This window comes from Leguminivora glycinivorella, chromosome 24 (genome assembly GCF_023078275.1).
Source record: "Leguminivora glycinivorella isolate SPB_JAAS2020 chromosome 24, LegGlyc_1.1, whole genome shotgun sequence".
Classification (NCBI taxonomy): domain Eukaryota; kingdom Metazoa; phylum Arthropoda; class Insecta; order Lepidoptera; family Tortricidae; genus Leguminivora; species Leguminivora glycinivorella.
This window is the reverse complement of record NC_062994.1, coordinates 8,748,466-8,768,022: the sequence shown is the minus strand read 5'-3', so window position 1 is coordinate 8,768,022 and position 19,557 is coordinate 8,748,466. Positions and strand designations below refer to the sequence as shown.

The following is a 19,557-nucleotide window of genomic DNA, read 5'->3' as shown; positions in this document are numbered from 1 at the left end:
CGAATAGGGAACTAGACTGTACTTAAAATAAAATATTATATACCATGCACGAAATAAATCATCAGATAATTATAAGAAAAACATGGACAGAAGTTATTTTTAAATCCAATTTCTATGTAATAACTCAGGTAGAAATATATAAAGTAACTGAGTTGACCGTGACGTAACTCAACTCGATTTCATATTAGCTAGTCGTTCAAATTCGTTTTGACAGTTCTTCAAAAGAAGCTGATTTGACTAGGAGGCAAGTAGCCTATTGCCTCGGCCGCGTTTTTGCCGCGCGAGGTTATTGCCTCGCGACGCACCTTGCTCTATGTGGACCCTGCTATAGTCGCGGCCAATGACACTGAGCGAGCGGGACAGCAATATAACTACATACGAGCGATAGAGATAGCAAGAGGCGGGTCAATGTACTAAATTACTCGTATTAAGTGTCCTTTCTTTAACCGATATTATCACTCACATAAACTATTTCTTCAAAAAAGGAAAATATTTTTTTCATCACACTCGCACAGTACATGCCGGGAGTTATAGAAAAATTGTTCTCCCAAGGGAGTTAAAAAAAATCAAGTACATTTTGTATCATAAATTCATAATTAACAATTTTTTATCGTTTTTCATACTTTTTGTTTCAAGTGTGATGAAAAACATTATGTGTAACTCGGGGCGTAAGAATATTACAAACTCGAGTCTTTAAATAGCTCTGGCAAGCCGTCGCGATTTAACTTGCTCTCGTTTGCAATATAACTTCCGCCCCACGTTGCGCAATGTAGTATAAATGTGATTTTTCCAAAATATCTTGTATTTGTTTTAAACACAGCTTTCAATACTTTTCAGCCAAATATTGTGACGTTTGGTGATGTTATAGTACATTAAATACCTAAACCAGTAAAGAAACTTCTTCCTTTATTTACTGCTTGACGAAGCCGAAAAGTTTTTCAGCGCAGTGGGCCGAAAGTTGACACTTTCAGCCCGGAGGGTAGAAAAAGTTTTCTACATCTGCTGTGTCGAGTTCCCGTTCCATGTATTGTTGTCATCATCGGGCCTGAAAAGAAAAGTTCTTTTTTTATTATTTAAAAACAGATAAAGTTCAAACGGGGACGTATTGCTGAAAGGCATTCTCTACCAGTCAACTATGTATTATCATTTTTCGTAACTTTGTATTATATCTATTATATTCATAAAGTTTGTATTATAATAAAAAAAATTAAAATAGTTATGAAGTTATAAACTTTCGACGGTCTGGCCTAGTGATTAGTGGCCCTGCATGCTAAGCCGATAGTCGTGGGTTCGAGTCCCGGTAAGTTACAGAACTACAAGTATCTAAAGGCGAAGGCCGCACTCCACGACTTCAGGACTAAAGACCTGAAGCGTTTACATCAGTAGTCAAACACAGAACGAAAGGAGTGTCTAAAGTCGAAGATTGATGGCTGAGCTCCGCGTAGGACCAAAGGACCGTAGCATCCAAATTCATCTGTCAGTAATGCTGTAATATGCTGATGATTACCTATTACCAAAGACATATGTAACTCCGTATAGACGGATAAAATCTAAGAAAAAAACGTACCTCAAAGCCCTAGAGAAAGGTACGGTGACCTAGATAGCGTTACACCTTTGGGGAACGCTCGGCTAGATTGCGCTAAAATTAATATTTGACATTTTATCACATATCAAGCTAACAATATGGGCCAAATTGTCAAAATTTAGGTTCAAAAATTTCAAAGCTTGCGTCGAGAGATGGCAGTCTATGCACTGTGATTACACATACTTTGACAGTAACTCTCTATAATACTCGATCCTCTTTGCCTATTACTCTTCCCCTTCAACCTATGCACATTGCCCCTCCTAGGGAGGGGGGATACGAGAGATACTAGCTAGGAGTATGGTCATCTAGACAGTTAGGAGATCATCGTCGATAGTTATATCACAGTTGTGTAAGACTATAAAAACGAAGGGCGAGCTTAATGATGTGCAAGTTGCGGAAACTTTCCAAAAAAATCTTAAATTTCTTGAAACATTAATGAAAAATAAAGGGAATTTAAATTTATGAAATGGAAAGTTTCGTCGGCACATCAGTAGCCGAGCTCCGCTTAAGCACAGTATAATAAAGAGTATTATTATACAGTATGGCCACTCCCGCTCCCCGCTGAAAGTGCCGCCCACCCCCTCTCGGTTACCTCACAGTTACCGTCAGTCAAAAACGCGAACAGTCGACCTGTCATATGTCACTCATACAAGCATAGTACGCGTTCACGTACACGAGCTTAGACGGTGTGCTAGGAACGCGCCTCTTTCATATATTTAATCGCCAGTGTCCGAGATGTGGCTTAAGAGAAAAGTTTCGGAGCGTTAAGAATGCTGTAAGAATGTTTTCATCACACTCGCACTTCAAACGTGCTATTGCACGCAGGTTGAGCGTGAGTTATAGAAAAATCGTTCTCCCAAGGGAATAATGAAATTTCTTGTACCGTATTTTACTTTTTTACATCTATTTACATTGCGAGTGTGATGAAAAACATCCGATCCGATATCGGAAGGATTTCAATAGAAAAAATCCAGTATGGTGCCTGTAATGTATGGGATATCGATCCGACATCGGATCGGATAATGTGAAAACGCACTAACTCGGGGAGTATGAATATTACCAACTCGAGTCTTTAAATCGCTCCAGCAAGCCGTCGCGATTTAACTTACTCTCGTTAGTAATGATCAACTTTTTTTTTATATTAAAGGAAAAAATGGAAAAATTTACGCTTCCGGCGGGACTTGAACCCGCATCCTTTTTGCAATCTGTGCAATGCTCTTAACCAATTGAGCTACGGAAGCCACGCCGGACTTCGCAAATCTTTCCATGCCTTTTTCCTTTTGTACACACGTCTTGGGGTGACGTCTAGTCCCGCCGGAAGAGTAAATTTTTCAATTTTTCCTTTAATATAAAAATGTTTAGAATCGTTAGCAGACGTTTCTGCTTAATAAAAAAAAAATATATATTCAACTTGTTGCACAATGTACTATATTACCTTTCCCCCCTCAGCCGGTGCACGTTCCCCCTCCTCGCGGCGGCGGGCGCGGTCGCGGGCGCGCGCGGGGGCGGGGGGGGAGCGCGCGCCCCCGCGGGCGCGGCCAGCGACACGAGCCAAGTGTATAGTCTGGTAGACGGCTCGAAGATCATTGTCGATAGAAGTTGCGTCACCAAGGCTGGAACAAAAATGAAATTTAGTACAATGAAATAAGTAATCGGCGATGAAAATTACATGAAAGATATATTTAGTTAATTAGTTTTTTAAAAATAAATGGCTTTGTCACCATAATGTCGCTATTATGTCGATGCTGTGTCATTTCTACGTCGCTAGGTCTGGCCGGCACAGTAACCCGTGGCAACACGAGCAAAGCCGCAGACGGAGCTAGTTCGAGTCACCTGTGTCGCTACTATGTGTACATATTAGAGTATGTTTGTTTACGAGTTATTATAGACTTACCTATAATGTAAGCAACGGAGCTACTTCGCCACCACCACTACTACTACCAGAATGTCACAACTATGTCGATAAAGTGTCGTTTCTACATCGCTTATGTGTCGACTTTACTATAATCTTCCCAAAAGTGCTAGGTCTGGGCGGTACAGTGCCGCGTGGCAACACGAGCAAAGCCGCGGACGGAGCTAGTTTGTGTCGCCTCAATGTTGCTACTGTGTATACATATTAGGGTATGTTTATATAGACTGTAGAGATGTAAGTAACGGAGCTACTTCGCCACCACTACTTTGTCACCAGAATGTCGCTACTATGTCGATGACGTGTCGCTTCTACGTCGCTCATGTGTCGACTTACCTATAATGTTCCCGAAAGTGCTAGGTCTGGCCGGCACAGTAACCCGTGGCAACACGAGCAAAGCCGCAGACGGGCTAGTTCGAGTCGCCTCAGTGTCGCTTCCGTGTCGGTCAGCTCTCGGCGAGGGAACGCCAGCCATAATGAGAATTGGGCGGTGGGTAACTGTAAAAAAGAGTTTGTTAAAGTACGATGTTATATCAAAGTAGTATAGATATTTTAATTAGCCTTATTTTTAACCGACTTCTTTACTGAAAATAAAGGAGGTTAAAAAAAAAAAAAGTTGCCGTCCAAAGCAAACTTGGCGACGGACTATTATTGCAGAGGCTAAGGCTATTGGAAAGACTTGGAGCGAATTGAAGCACAAAGCTCAAGACCGATCGAGGTGGCGGCGCACTGTGGACGCCCTCTGCCCCACTTAGGGGATATAGGACTTTAAGTCAAAAGTAAGTCACTACTTTTTAAAAAAACTTGTATCTTCGTCTGTCAATGAAAAGAAAGTTGTAGTAAGTATGTATGGAATGCATATAGACTTACTGCGTTTTAACTTTGAGGAGCAGCGTGAGATACGAGATTTTTTTGAAAGGAGCTACCTCCAAGGTGGTCCCATATTAATCTGGAGCAGTTCTGATGATGGGATCCATGAAGAGTTGAGGGAACTACTCAATTTATAAAGGCACATGTATGGTGATTTCGGTGTTTTCTTAAGTAACTCGAGTAGTTTCTCTCGAAAACTAGAGTCTGGCTAATGAAAGTTGAACCCAGTATTTTTTTAAAACAGCAACTCTGGATGTCATATCATCGATTGTCATCTGTCAGTGTGACTGTCACTTTAACGAATTTTGGTAAAAGTTAATAGCGAAATCTATAAATAATAATGAATAACACCATAAAAATTAGTAAAGTAAGTGCTGTAAATAAATTAGAAATAATAAAAAAGAAACCATGTTATCAATGTGTTGCCGGCTCCAATTTTTTTGAAATTGCCACGTTTTTTCGGGATCAACTTTCATTAGCCAGACTCTAGCACTTTCATAAAGTGAACGTCATGATGATGATTGTTCTTTTTGAAGTCAGTTGTATTTTTTTGTAAAAAGTTTTTATTCTTATAATGTGTCGTAGCGGCACTTTGAAAATTTGGGGACCTTTAAAACGTACAGTACATGACATGTTAATATAAATAAATATAAATATTATAGGACATTCTTACACAGATTGACTGAGTCCCACGGTAAGCTCAAGAAGGCTTGTGTTGTGGGTACTCAGACAACGATATACAGAATATACAAACACTTATACACCGTGTTTCCGGTAACACTCAAAGCCTCAGACACCCCAACTGATTTTTATTTTTTTAAACTCATCTAGAGTATTCATATTTTAATCTGATGGTTACTTTTTTTTAAATTGAATTTTTAATTTTTTGTACAGCTCTACTTGACTTTTAGCTCTACACTCAATAAAATAATTGCTAACTTCCACCTTAAACCACAAAACTATTTATTTGTGTACGTTACTGCAACGACATAAGGTTTACCAATAGACAGCTAAGATGTCACTGTAAAACACTTTAAAGCTTTGTCACAGTAAACTTCAAATTGGACAGGTAATCAAATTTAAACCCAATGTTTAAAATGACAAGGTTGTAATTAGGTACGAGTTCAATTTGTTATGACTTATGATAAACATTAAGATTAAACTGACAAACAACGTCAAACTCGTAGCGAAAAAATAATCGTCCAAGTAACCAGCCAGTATTAATACCCCTAAATACTGAAAAAGGTAAACAACCTCTAGCAATGCGATATAAACAATGTTGTCTTACGGGTACAATAGAATAGGCACGTAAAAAATAACTAATAATACAAATTTAAATAAAAATATTACCCCCATCAAGATATAGCTGAATCGATTCTACTCTCGATTCTGAACAAACTGTTTTTAGGTTTTTAGTGTTAAGTGAAACACGGTGTATAATAACTTGACTACGGAACCCTAAAAAGTCATGGCACCCTAAGTATCTCTATTCACCCCAGGTATCCCTACTCGCCCCGGTTAACTATACTTACGTCGAGGTTGTCGGCGACATATTGGTGCACTTCGGCCAGTCGCGCCTCCGCGGGGAAGTGATTTGTATGGGTGGTGCCGTCTGGCAACTTGAATTGTACGCGAGCTTGGAGGGCACCGTCGCCTGATGCTGTAAAAAAAAACAAGTGTATTTAACAGAAAGGCATCAATAACAGACGGACGATCCGGTACGAGGTATTTCCGATGAACTACAGTATGGATGGGCACACCTCGGACACTGGCGATCAAATATATGAAAAAGGTGCGTTCCTAGCACACAGTCTAAGCTCGTGTAGGTGAACGCGTACTATGCTTGTATGAGTGAAATATGACAGGCCGACTATGACAGGCCACTCTCGCTCCCCGCTGAAAGTGCCGCCCACCCCCTCTCGGTTACCTCGCAGTTACCGCCTGTCAAAAACACGAACCGTCGACCTGTCATATCTCACTCATACAAGCATAGTACACGTTCACCTACACGAGCTTCGACTGTGTGCTAGGAACGCGCCGATTCATGTATTTGATCGCCAGTGTGAGTGTCCGAGGTGTGTCATCGTCACGCAGCAGACGACTATGGAACTTCCCATACAATAAAATTTAACGAACGCTTTAACGGTGACAGATGGTTTGATGCAACGGGCCCTAAGAGTCCGATGGTAGAATGGGGACGGTGGAATAAGCTCGTGTAGCTTTCGAGCACACTCCCCGAAGCTGTTTCTTGTGCTTCTGTCTACCCCGTTTGGAAATACAGGCGTGAGTTTATGCACGTGTACTTACTAGCTGGTGCGGTAGTCTCTCTGCGCTGGCACTTTTCTGGCGCTTTGCCCCAAAATGTATGTCTGTGTTATATATGTCAGTTCTTACTAATCTCCGTGTCTGGGTTAAGACTTTCCCCACCTTTCCTCCCGTGGGTATCGTAGAAGTCGACTGCTGGTTTGGGTTAGCAACCTGTCACTGCGATACACTGATTTAAACTTTCACGATTATTACACATAATTATTTAAAAAAGGAAAGTACTCTATAAAGACGGTGTACACGCCATTATCCAAAGTTGCAGGAAGCCTAAGATCACCTAAGGACGTTATACCGTTTCAATCATCTGGCGTTTATAAAATTGATTGCAGTTGTGGTAGCTCCTACATTGGAGAAACTAAGCGCACCATAGAAGAAAGGGTAAAGTAGCACATCGCGGCTGTGAAAAATCGTCAGGTCAACAAGTCTGCCGTGGCTGAACATTTGTTAGAGTCAGGGCCAAACCACTGGATCGAACTACATGACCCTAAAGTCCTTTCCACGGAACGCCATTTCTACAGTAGAAAAGTGCGTGAAGCCATTGAAATCAAAAAACATCGCAATTTCAATCGGGACGAAGGTTTTAGGATCTCATCCACATGGAATCCTGTCATTAATAAGTGTAAGCCGAAAATAATATCGACAGTCGTTAAATCGAATATCGTCAGTGTTGTATGTCGACAGAGTAACATCCCTAGTGCGCAAACAGTTCAAGTTGATAATCAAAACCAAGTGCGGGTAGTTCGAAAAACTCGCGCGGCTGTCAGAAGGTGTTGATGTCATTTCAACCCAGTCTTCTCCGAGACCACGGGGACAACGCCGTCCTTGAAACGTTGGAGGTCAGTTTAATATGTAGTTATACGCGATTAAGTCCCGGTTTTTTAAAAATAATTATGTCACTGCGATGTCACGATTTTTCTTTCAACCCCTTAATTTCTAAGAATTCCACTGAAACTTGAGTTGTTTCATGTTCTCTGCCTACCCCCTTTGGGTTTAATGTGCTCTGCCTATCCCTTTAGGGTTCCATGTGATCTGTCTACCCCTCTTGGTACTATAAGCGTGAGTTTATGCACGTGTACTCACTAGCTGGTGCGGTAGTCTCTCTGCGCTGGCACTCCTGTGGCGGGACGTCCCTGGCGCGTCTCTCGGCGCGGTCCTGTGCTCTGCCTACCCCTCCTGGCACGCGTACTTACTTGTTGGTGCGGTAGTCTCTCTGCGCTGGCACTCTTGCGGCGGGAGCTCCCTGGCGCGTCTCTCGGCGCGGTCCTGTGCTCTGCCTACCCCTCCTGGCACGCGTACTTACTAGCTGGTGCGGTAGTCTCCCTGCGCTGGCACTCCTGCGGCGGGACGTCCCTGGCGCGTCTCTCGGCGCGGTCCTGTGTTCTTCCTACCCCTCCTGGCACGTGTACTTACTAGCTGGTGCGGTAGTCTCTCTGCGCTGGCACTCTTGCGGCGGGAGCTCCCTGGCGCGTCTCTCGGCGCGGTCGTGCTCTGCCTACCCCTCCTGGCACGCGTACTTACTAGCTGGTGCGGTAATCTCTCTGCGCTGGCACTCTTGCGGCGGGAGCTCCCTGGCGCGTTAGGTAGTTGGGTTAGCAACCTGTCACTGCGACATCACGATTTTTCTTTCAACCCCTTAATTTCTAAGAATGCCACTGAAACTTGAGTTGTTTCATGTTCTCTGCCTACCCCCTTTGGGTTTAATGTGCTCTGCCTATCCCTTTAGGGTTCCATGTGATCTGTCTACCCCTATTGGTACTATAAGCGTGAGTTTATGCACGTGTACTTACTAGCTGGTGCGGTAGTCTCTCTGCGCTGGAATTCCTGTGGCGGGACGTCCCTGGCGCGGGACGTCCCTGGCGCGTCTCTCGGCGCGGTCCTGTGCTCTGCCTACCCCTCCTTGCTCGTCTACTTACTAGCTGGTGCGGTAGTCTCCCTGCGCTGGCACTCTTGCGGCGGGAGCTCCCTGGCGCGTCTCTCGGCGCGGTCCTGTGCTCTGCCTACCCCTCCCGGCACGTGTACTTACTAGCTGGTGCGGTAGTCTCCCTGCGCTGGCACTCTTGTGGCGGTACGTCCCTGGCGCGTCTCTCGGCGCGGTCTTGAGCAATCTGCTCCAAGATGCGTTGTCTGGCGAGGTTGTTCTCCATCTTTTCGCGTTTGCGATCTTCCTGTTAATACAGACTAGATTACAAATCATTGAAGTGATACTACTAATGAGACTTCCAATTGACAGCGTTAAACATTTAACGTGTTGCCAAATCGAATTTGGAAATACCCAATCTTATTTTCATTTCCACATTTGTTATTTACGAGTACAGGGTGTAACAAAAATGGTAGTGATCCGTTTAAGGGCGTATTCAGTATCGTATTCTCATCAGGAAAAAGTAGGATAAAAAATTTTTTTCGCAAAAAATTTTTTTATCTTTGTATGGAGATTCGACCGATTCGCGCGGCCCGGCTCATACAAAAGTGAAAATTTTTTTAGCGAAAAAAAATTTTCTTCTACTTTTTCCTGATAAGAATACGATACTGAGTACGCCCTTAAACGGATCACCACCATTTTTGTTACACTCTGTATACGAACATACATACATACCATCACGCCTGTTTCCCAGAGGGGTAGGCAGAGATCACGGATTTCCATTTACTACGATCCTGACAAACCTCTTTTGCTTCACACACTTTCATAACGTTTCTCATACACGCTCGCCGGTTTCGAGTACTTTTGACCTGGCCTTTTTGCAATATTTCCCCGATTTGAACAAGAAAAGTTCGCCTAGGTCTTCCACTTCCAACTGACCCTCTTTTTTCATTTACTTTCTTCGTTACTCTCCTCTCATCCATCCTCTCTACATGCCCGAACCACCTTAACATACCCATCTCAATCTTTGTCACCACATCTACATCCACTCGACACTTCATCATTTAAGAGTATGTCTTTTCTAAACCATGTTTATTGTATTTATAGTTTTTAAGCATTATTTAAGAGAATTGTTATTCATGAAATGAACGATGTAAAGTGTTTCGAAACGTCGGGATGAATTATAAATATATAATTATGCGTTATGTATGAGCGTGTATGAGAAACGTTATGAAAGTGTGTGAAGCGAAAGTGATTTGTCAGGATCGTAGTAAATGGAAATCCGTGATTTCTGCCTACCCCTCTGGGATATAGGCGTCATTGTATGTATGTATGTAATTATAATTATACGCGATTTAATCCGTTTCCATTGTTTTATTTCATGAGTAACTCGCGGTAACCGAAGCCAATATTGGGATTGTTATTGTTTTAATTTTAGACATTTTTCTATGAAATAAATTTATTCTTATTCTGTCTTTCCCATCACGGAACGTTCCGGACCTTTGGGAGGCGTGCGCGGGGCCGAAGCCAACGTAGAGGCCCTTTTGACACTGTAATGAAATGTAAGGGGTACACCGAGCGGATGTTTCCCTTGCCCGTATCATGGGACACCCGCCAGGGTGTAAGGACTAAGGACTATTTGAGAGTTAATGGAATCTAAAATGAACTGAGCTATTGGATGAAAGAGATGGACTGAATACTGGGCTATGGATAAAAAACCGGACGCCTGCCTAATAAAACGGTATCCAATTTTATTTCCGGCAGACGGTGAATCTTCCCCAAAAGATGGGCCCCCACAAAAAGCGACATCCAAGATGGCTCAAGGGCAACACCGGTGTGAGAACTCAAGAGTGTCGAGAGGTGTACACCGCTTTCTGCCCAGTGGCCGTTAAGCCACTGTACCAACTCGCGTCTTATGCAAATTTTTCACTTCCACCCCTGGGGCATGTAGCCCTAACGACTCCACTCTGGACGGCCAGCCAAGGCAAGCCAGAGGTAGAGAGTACTGTCCCACCCACCCGCCTTACGGGTAACAGAACTCCCCAGGAGCACTCGGGTACGTGGGGTCGCTGTTCCCCAACAGCTCGCCACAAGCTGTCCTGCGTTGACTGATTGCACTGGTAACACCAGTGGGCGATGGGGTAGTCACATCCCAACATTTTAATTATTATTATGTAAGTAATATGTAAATATTGTTAGTTTATTGCATGCAATGATTGGTGACTTGTGGAGGTGAGACAGCGTACAAAAAGAGGGAGACAGTTACATTACCTGCAATTGTTTGAGTTCCTGCTCCGCCTGCCATTTCTTGAGCTCCGCGACCCCTTGCCCGACGTTGCGACGCTCTTTTTCTTTCTCTTTTCTAACTATATAAAAGAAAGAGAACCAATGAAACTTCACAATCGTTTTTGAGCATGTAATAATACAACAAACACAAAGTCCGATCGTAGTAAAGAAAATGTATTTAGTCTAATGACTGTAAAATTTCTTATGTATTACCTACTGTTCATGATTTCTTTTGTTTGCTTACCTATTAGCTTACATACCTATTTTTGTTGTTAGTATGTTAACAATCTTTATTTTCAGTAATGAACCTCCAGGTCTTTTTTTATCCAAATTACTTAGTACATACATTTTAGTACACCAACTCATTTGTTTATGTGACTGTTTGTGTTCTAAATAAAATAAAAAAATTAAAAAAAAAAAGTTTTGTCAAATAAATAACAAATGCATATTAAATGATTTTAAGGGTTCCATACCCCAAAAAGAAAAAACGGAAACTCTTTTTGTACCACGCCACGTTTCTTTATAATTTTATTTCTTTTTTATTTGTTTAGTTAAGCGGTGTACTCACATTTTTTTCTTTCGCTTGCTCAGGTACCCCGGTTAAACAACTACTTTGCCCCTTGTAAAACAAATAACAAAAACGAAGGGGAGGGTTAAGCGGTGTACTCACATTTTTTTTAACCCCCGACGCAAAAACGAAGGGGAGGGGTGTTATAAGTTTGACGTGTCTGTCTGTCCGTCCGTCCGTCCGTCCGTCCGTCCGTCCGTCCGTCCGTCTGTCTGTCTGTCTGTCTGTGTGTGTGTGTGTCTGTCTGTGGCATCGTAGCTCCCGAACGGATGAACCGATTTGGATTTAGTTATTTTGTCTGAAATCTGAGTTAGTCGGGAGTGTTCTTAGCCACGTTTCATGAAAATCGGTCCACTATGTCGCGGTCGGGGTTTTTTTCAAAATTTTAATTTTGTGATTAGGTTATTTCCTGTTTATTGTAAGCCTTTGTATGTTGTGTTGTGGATACAAATAAAGTTACTTATCTATCTATCTATAGGACTAATCTACTTGTCCATATGTCTGTCTGAACTAATCAGATTTGTTTGAAGGAGGTAGATTATATTATTTACCCTTTTTCAAGACGCTACAGGAGCGAAAATGCTAAAATGGAAAGGAGCCCCCCCCCTTTCAATTTGGGAATTTCAAAATATACTAGTGTTATTAAAACCAGATTTATCGAAAAAAAATGTCCATTAAGAACAACTCAGTTAAAAAATATTGCGTAAAAATCTTTAAAATTGAGGTTCAGCTCTCGACTGTTTCCTCCTTCAAAACTTATTTAATCGGAACGAAATTTGAGAATCTGAATAACAATGAAATGATCTGTGTCGGACCGTTTAGATTTCTAGGCTAATTGTTACCGATCTTGAGTATCACACCTTTTTTTGAGCCATATTGAAAAAGGTCGTTTTTAGAAATTTTTGATGGGCTCTAACGTTTTTTAAATTAAAAATAGCAAAAAAATCAAAACGGTCCGACACAGATAAAAATAATAATAATCTGTATTGAAAAAATCATCGCTCTATCTTCAAAAAGCCAGGGAGGAAATAGTCGAGAGCGTTTGTATGGAGAATTGACCTGTATCGTATCGTCTTAAGGTGTTAGGGCACCAATAGAGTTGTTTGATAGCATTGATAAATTTACCAGACCGATTGTTTGCTGATCGGCCACTCTTGGCAAATAAGGGGTAAAAAGAAAACGAAACTGTGACAGGTTGCCAGCCTCTCGCCTACGCCATAATTCAACCCATATCCCACAGTCGCCTTCTACGGCACCCACGGGAAGAAAGGGGGTGGTGAAATTCTCAACCCGTCACCGCACTGGGCAGTTACACAACCTTTTTTAAATCCTCAAAATTCTTACCTGTTTCTCTTTCTCAGCTTTCTCCTTCCTCTTAGCCTCAATAAGAGCCTTGGCGCGTTCCATCTTCTCTTCTGCGCTTAAAGTGCTCTCTGACGCTGCCAGCTTCTCTTCCGGTTCCTGTAAAAAAAAAGTCCATTGTTGCATATATTTTTGTACTACCATGATATACACCGTGGGGTCAATCCGCTGCAAGAGTAACGTGAGTCACGATTTTATGGCATGTTCCATTTATGTCACATACAGGTCGAACGCGATTAATTAACATTATTTTACCTTTTTTCCCAACGTTTCGGCCAGGTTGCACTGGCCGTGGTCGCGGAAGACTGACGTCCCAGCAAAGTGTCACCGGAGATGTAAACACCACAAAACTACCCGATATTAATTTATATAAATGTTCGGGGTAGACAAATAAATATAATCCTGTATGTGACTTTAAAATGTGTACTAAGCGCGAGAACTTAAAGTGTTGTGTTCCGTTTATTCACGATGCAAGTTCAAATGATATTCTATCTCTAAATAAGTGTTACTTTAGACTTATATTGACCGGGATATAGACCGTGATTACCTTTTTGATTTTTTTCAAAAAGGTAATCACGGTCTATATCCCGGTCAATATAAGTCTAATGAAAATAACCGTGAATCATTCAAAACTCTTAAGTGTTACTTTCCCGATCTAAGCATAGATCCTTTCATTTGCAGCTGTAGTTCAAATAAACACTCAATAAAGTCGTGACTCACGTTACTTTTACGTGGATTCATCCCGTGGGCTTCTTGCTCCTGGAAATAAAGATGACAATAAAGAAAATTAAGTGTTACTTAATGACGACCGGTCTGGCTCCGTCGGTAGTGACCCTGCCTGCTGAGCCGCGGTCCTGGGTTCGAATCCCGGTAAGGGCATTTATTTGTGTGATGAACACAGATATTTGTTCCTGAGTCATGGATGTTTTCTATGTATATGTGTTAACTTTCATAAATACAAGTTGAATAAGCTGCGGGTGTTTTAGAATATATCGGTATAGTTGTACCCACTTATTCTCATGGCTTTATTAATGTAAGGAAGGTCGAAGGTAGATTGGTTTAATTATTTATGGCAATGATACTTTTTAATAATTGGTAAAAATATAAAAGCCTAGAATAATGTGATTCGACGGCCATTACTGTGGAATAATTCAAGGTGTTAACATCTAAACGTTTTGTGAATAAACACGTGTCATAGATTTCTCAGTTTTATTTGGAATTCACCATCGTCGGCTGCCATCCTTTGTCATCGATAGTTAACAGCTTCAGAAGGTGGGATGTGATACTGGCTCACTAGAAAAGGTACATCATTTTTTTTCTTTACTTATTTTATTGTGTCCGTTAAGTGTTCAAAAATCAACGACGGATGGTGTAACGAAAATGTACCGTACTAGTACACGAGTACATTGCTGTTAGTACTTATTATTGTGTTAATATATCAATCGAGTGAAACTCAAAGCAATAAAATTACAAATATACTGTAGCGTAATCAATAAGTGAGAATAATATTGTGTAGCAAGTACGTGTTTACTTGTGTATGCTTGGAAGTCGAAAATATCATATGAATTATGTTTTAATTAAAATATGAAATAGATTTAAAAGTACCTACATATTTAATGATAGAAAAATAAGTCCGAGCAACAAAATAAATCGCATTCTAGATTTTGTTACATTAATTTGCAATTAACTTTCAAATTGAATCTTTGTACTTAACACTTTTGTGTGGCTGTCTTTTGTTTTTAATTAAGAGTTATTATAGTGGTGTGTGCGTAGCCTAAGTGGCGTACTTACCCTGTAGAGTGTATGCAATCACAAGGGAAATGAAACGATACCGATTGATTTATTGATTAAAGTATAAACTAGTTTAAAACGAAAGCGTAATGAGAACATTACATGTCCGATGCAATTATCCGTTTCAGCCATGAACGAGACACCCACTGAGCGACGACTGGCGACGCCAGATGAGGGCGGAGGGCGCCAGCAGAGGCAGAGTCGGCGGCGCAGCCGGCCACCGGACGACCGGCGCAGTCACGGCTCCAGGAGGTCACGCAGCCAGCAGCGGCGCGGCTCCAGGTCACGCAGCCGGCAGCGGCGGGACTCCTACCGAACGTGCAGCCACCGGAGGGACCACGGGAGGTCACGGTGTCGACGCACAGCGGAGCGACCAACACGCAGCCGTTCCAGAGGTACGAGACGTTCATGTAGTCATCGTAGAAGCAGTCGCAGAACGATTAGTGAACATAGGTATTATGCTAGGCTCCGGGGTAGCCGAAGTGGAGGTCGGAGATCTCGTAGTGTGAACCGAAGGACGACCGAAGCTTTGCATAACGGTAGATCTCGTAGTCCACATATGGATGATGAGCGGTACGATAGGGCTAGGGGAGGTAATCGATTGCAACCTCGTATCTCAATGACTAGGTCTCATGCCGGACAAACAAATGCAAATAATAGTAGTTCAAATGAGAACGCGAGTATGATTCTATTGCCTTCTCATTTAAATCGAGTTCAAAATAACGAAATTGTAGATGGCAGCAACAATCAAACGCAGTCTTTCATTTCTGAGCAGCGCGGTGAGCCGCAGGATGTAGCAGACGTATTTAAAGAATTTATTAAAATAATGAAAGCTGAAAATGCTAACTCTAAGTCATCTGTGAGATATCCTGTTGCTACCAGCGCAGTTCCGGAGTTTGATCCAAGCAAAAGTAGTCAAACTATAGATATGTGGCTTAATAAAGTGAACGAGTGTGCTGCTATCTATAATTGGTCTGAACCCGAAGTACTCCACTATGCGTTGCCTAAATTAAGCGGGGTAGCCCAGCGTTGGTACCAGTCCTTACCTAGTATGAAATATACATGGGAAGAGTGGCAGGTTAAATTAAAAACTGCTTTTCCAAGTATTGAAAATTACGGTATTTTATTAACCGAAATGTTAAACTTGCGAGCAAAATTCGGTGATTCACTTGAGAATTATTTTTACGATAAAATGATTTTGTTACATAGATGTAGATTGTCCGGAAAAGACGCCGTAGATTGTATCTTACTGGGTATTGATGATAGGTCCGTACGAACAGGAGCAGAAGCTGCTCAATTTACTGATCCAGATAAATTATTAGTTTATTTGCGGAGTGTAAAATCAATTAAAAGATCTGAGAGACCCTACACTAAACCATCTTCTGCTTCTGATTCGACGGCAAAATCAAAACCGTTCGTGAAAACTAATAAAGATAATAAGGTTTTAAAATGTTATAACTGTGGAGAGGAAGGTCACCCGAGCTTCAAATGCAAGCAACCGCAAAAGAAATGTGAATCGTGCTCAAAACTAGGACACTCGTCCGAATATTGTTACACTAAGAACCCGAACAATAAACCATCGGTAGCCGAACAAAAATCGATTAATTTAATTAGCTGTCCTAATAAGGATGACAAGAAATATTATAAAACTGCTTTAGTAAATGGTAGAGAGTTTGCTTGTTTTATAGATTTCGGCGCGGGATGCACTATGATGCGGATGTCTGATGCAAATAAGTTTTTAAACATAAGTTTTGATGACCTTCCTGTTCTACATGGTTTTGGTAAAGGTATTGTAAAGCCTGTAGGTAAATGTACCGTCGATATATCCATTGAGGGGTGGGTGCTACAGTCCCTCTTTTCATAGTGCCAGACGAGTTTTTATCGGTACCTTTACTTGTAGGACACTCATATACGGAACAGAGTCATATCACTTTCGTAAAGACGCATGAAGCAGTCATTGTTATTGATACCAGTAAAAAAGCGGATAAAATACTACTCTATGCTAACGAAGACACTAAAATTGATGGTGATAGTACGGTAGACGTTTATTCTAAGCCAGTGTTTACTGGCGAGCTTCTAATTGAACAGCAATTGAGACAGGAGCCACGTAAAGAATATGAATTGTGTCGTGATTATTGTCGGATCGACAATGGTAAAGGTCAGATCACTATTTAAGGGTTTCCGTCTAGACAGTTTGTGATGCCGAAAGATACACTGTTAGTTCGTTCTTGCCCAGTGAACGTATTACGAGTAAATTTGATAGAAACATGTAGTGATGATTCCGATAAGGTAGATATTCATTCTAAAGACCTGTTAGTAGATACTGATTTAGATCCAACTCATTTAACGAAATTAACCTCATTATTAAACGAGTATAGAGAATGTTTTGCTTTCAATACTAGTGAGATTGGTTGCACCAATGTTTCTGAAATGGAAATTCGCTTAAAGGATTCAACCCCAGTTGTCTATCGGCCTTACAGACTGTCTCATACGGAAAGAGAAACTGTCAGGCAAATCGTTAGTGATTTAGAGAAGTGCGGTATAGTACGAGAGTCGTGTTCGGAGTTTGCCTCGCCAATAGTCTTAGTCAAGAAAAAAACAGGCGAGACACGTATGTGCGTGGACTTTAGGAAACTTAATAAAAATACAGTCAAGGAACATTATCCAATGCCAAGAATCGAAGACCAAATCGATAATTTAGCTGGATTCAAATACTACACAACACTGGACTTGGCATCTGGTTATTACCAGATCCCAATGTCTGAAAAGTCTAAACCACTAACAGCCTTTGTGACCCCAGACGGCCATTTTGAATTTAATCGTATGCCGTTTGGCCTTGTTAACGCGCCATCTACCTTCCAACGTACCATAAACAAAATACTAGGTAACTCTAGGTTTAAAAACGCGTTCGCCTATATGGACGATATAGTGATTCCGTCTACAGACATTAACACCGGGCTAGACGATTTGCGTCACGTTCTTTCATTGTTCAAAGAAGCCGGATTAACTTTGAAACTTTCAAAATGTCATTTCTTTAGAAAGAATATAGATTATCTAGGTTTTGACATTAGTGCGGATGGGATCAAGCCTGGTAGCCGGAAGATTGATGCGGTTAAGAATTTTCCAAGGCCACAGGATCAGCATAACGTTAGACAGTTTATAGGTCTTGCGAGCTTTTTTAGGCGATTTGTGCAGGGCTTTTCGGTGATTGCTAGACCGCTAACACAATTATTAAAAAAGGATTCAAAGTGGAAATGGGGCGAAACCGAAGAAAGTGCATTCAATACGCTACGTAACGTATTAATCGAACGTCCCGTTTTAGCATTTTATAACCCAACTTTTGAAACGCAAGTACATACGGACGCGAGTAAGAGCGGATTGGGGGGTATATTGTTACAAAGAGAAAATTCAAATAGTCCGTTTAAAGCAGTCGCGTATTATAGTCGCCAAACCTCGCCCGAAGAGCAACATTTTACGTCGTACGATTTGGAAACGTTAGCTGTTGTCTGCTCCTTACAACGTTTTCGGGTTTATCTACTAGGGTTACATTTTAAAATTATCACGGACTGTAACTCACTGAGAGCAACTCTGGAAAAAAGAGATATGATACCCAGAGTGGCTCGTTGGTGGAATATCATGCAAGAATACGATTTTGATATGGAATATAGGCCCGGCACTAGCATGCAGCATGTAGATGCGCTTAGCCGCAATCCTGTTGACCCAGCAGCAGTAGTAGTAGAATATGACGTTAGAATATGCGAAGTTAGAGATACATCTGTCGATTGGATTACAACGGTTCAGCAGAACGATTCTGAAATCAAACGTACTATGGAAATCTTAAATGATTCCTCATTGGATAGTGTCCCTGATATTAAATCTAATTATGTCGTTAAACGCGGTCTGCTTTACCGTAAAACAGAAAGTGGCGAACGCTGGGTGGTGCCAAAAGGGGTTAGGTGGCAGATCTTAAAATCCAACCATGACGATATAGGCCATTTTGGGTATGATAAGACACTACACAAGATAAAAAGTCAATATTGGTGGCCTAAGATGAATCGATTTGTAAAGAAATATGTTCAAAGCTGTTTAGAATGCGCATACTCCAAGAGTCAAGGGGGAAAGAAAGCAGGTGAACTGCATTCTATCCCCAAGGTAGAATCTCCATTTCATTCTTTACATTTCGATCACTTAGGACCATTTGTTAAGAGCAAGCGCGGTAATGTGTATTTGTTTGTTATCATCGACGCGTTCACTAAATTTATCGTATTGGTACCGGTTAAAAACACTAAATCAACTACCTCTATTAAAGCTCTTGAACATTATTTTGACTTGTTCAAAACCCCAACGAGAATAATTTCTGACAGGGGTAGTGGTTTTACTTCAAAGCGATTCAAGTCGTTTGTAGCATCTCTGGGAATAAAGCACGTGCTTAATGCTGTCGCTACACCGCGTGCGAACGGGCAGGTAGAGCGCTACAATAGAACCATACTGGGAGCGCTCACAGCGGCAAATTACGGAAAACCGGAAAATGCTTGGGATGAGACAGTTTCTAAGGTACAATGGGGACTAAATAACACTATCAATCAAGGGACGGGTAAAACTCCATCGGAAGTGTTATTTGGTTTCCAATTAACGGGAAGAAGTGATGCTCTTTTAAATTCGAGTTTAGGTAATGATAATGCAAACACGTCAAACCTTGAAACTGTACGAGAAGAGGTAGCGGAGTATGTCCAGAAAAATCAGCAAAAACAGAAGGAGAGATACGATAAGCATAGAAAGATAGTAAAATTTAATCTAGGAGATTTAGTCCGCGTTGAAAGGGAAATACCTGCGAGTGGCCAAAGTCGAAAGTTGGTACCTCGATTTCAGGGACCCTATCGTATAACACAAGTCCTAGATCACGATCGATATGAGATTCGTGATACCCCGCTGTCTAGGAAAAATAACCGCCCTTTTAAGAGTATAGTTTCCGTGGACAAAATGCTACCCTGGCTGGTATTTAA

At 41.5% G+C, this 19,557-nt stretch overlaps 1 protein-coding gene and 1 non-coding gene across 2 annotated transcripts; both read right to left on the bottom strand.

Moving 5' to 3' along the window:
* Positions 1 to 993: 993 nt before the first annotated feature.
* On the bottom strand, positions 994 to 14,964 carry LOC125238516 (UBX domain-containing protein 4-like). The gene is made up of 7 exons (XM_048145849.1): positions 14,698 to 14,964; positions 12,746 to 12,862; positions 8,713 to 8,854; positions 5,897 to 6,024; positions 3,902 to 3,992; positions 3,021 to 3,198; positions 994 to 1,045 (listed from the first exon to the last, which is right to left on the bottom strand). The coding sequence occupies exons 1-7, from the start codon at positions 14,962 to 14,964 to the stop codon at positions 994 to 996; spliced, it is 975 nt and encodes a 324-aa protein (XP_048001806.1).
* On the bottom strand, positions 2,752 to 2,826 carry Trnas-aga. The gene has a single exon. It is a non-coding gene; the product is annotated as a tRNA-Ser (tRNA).
* Positions 14,965 to 19,557: the final 4,593 nt, after the last annotated feature.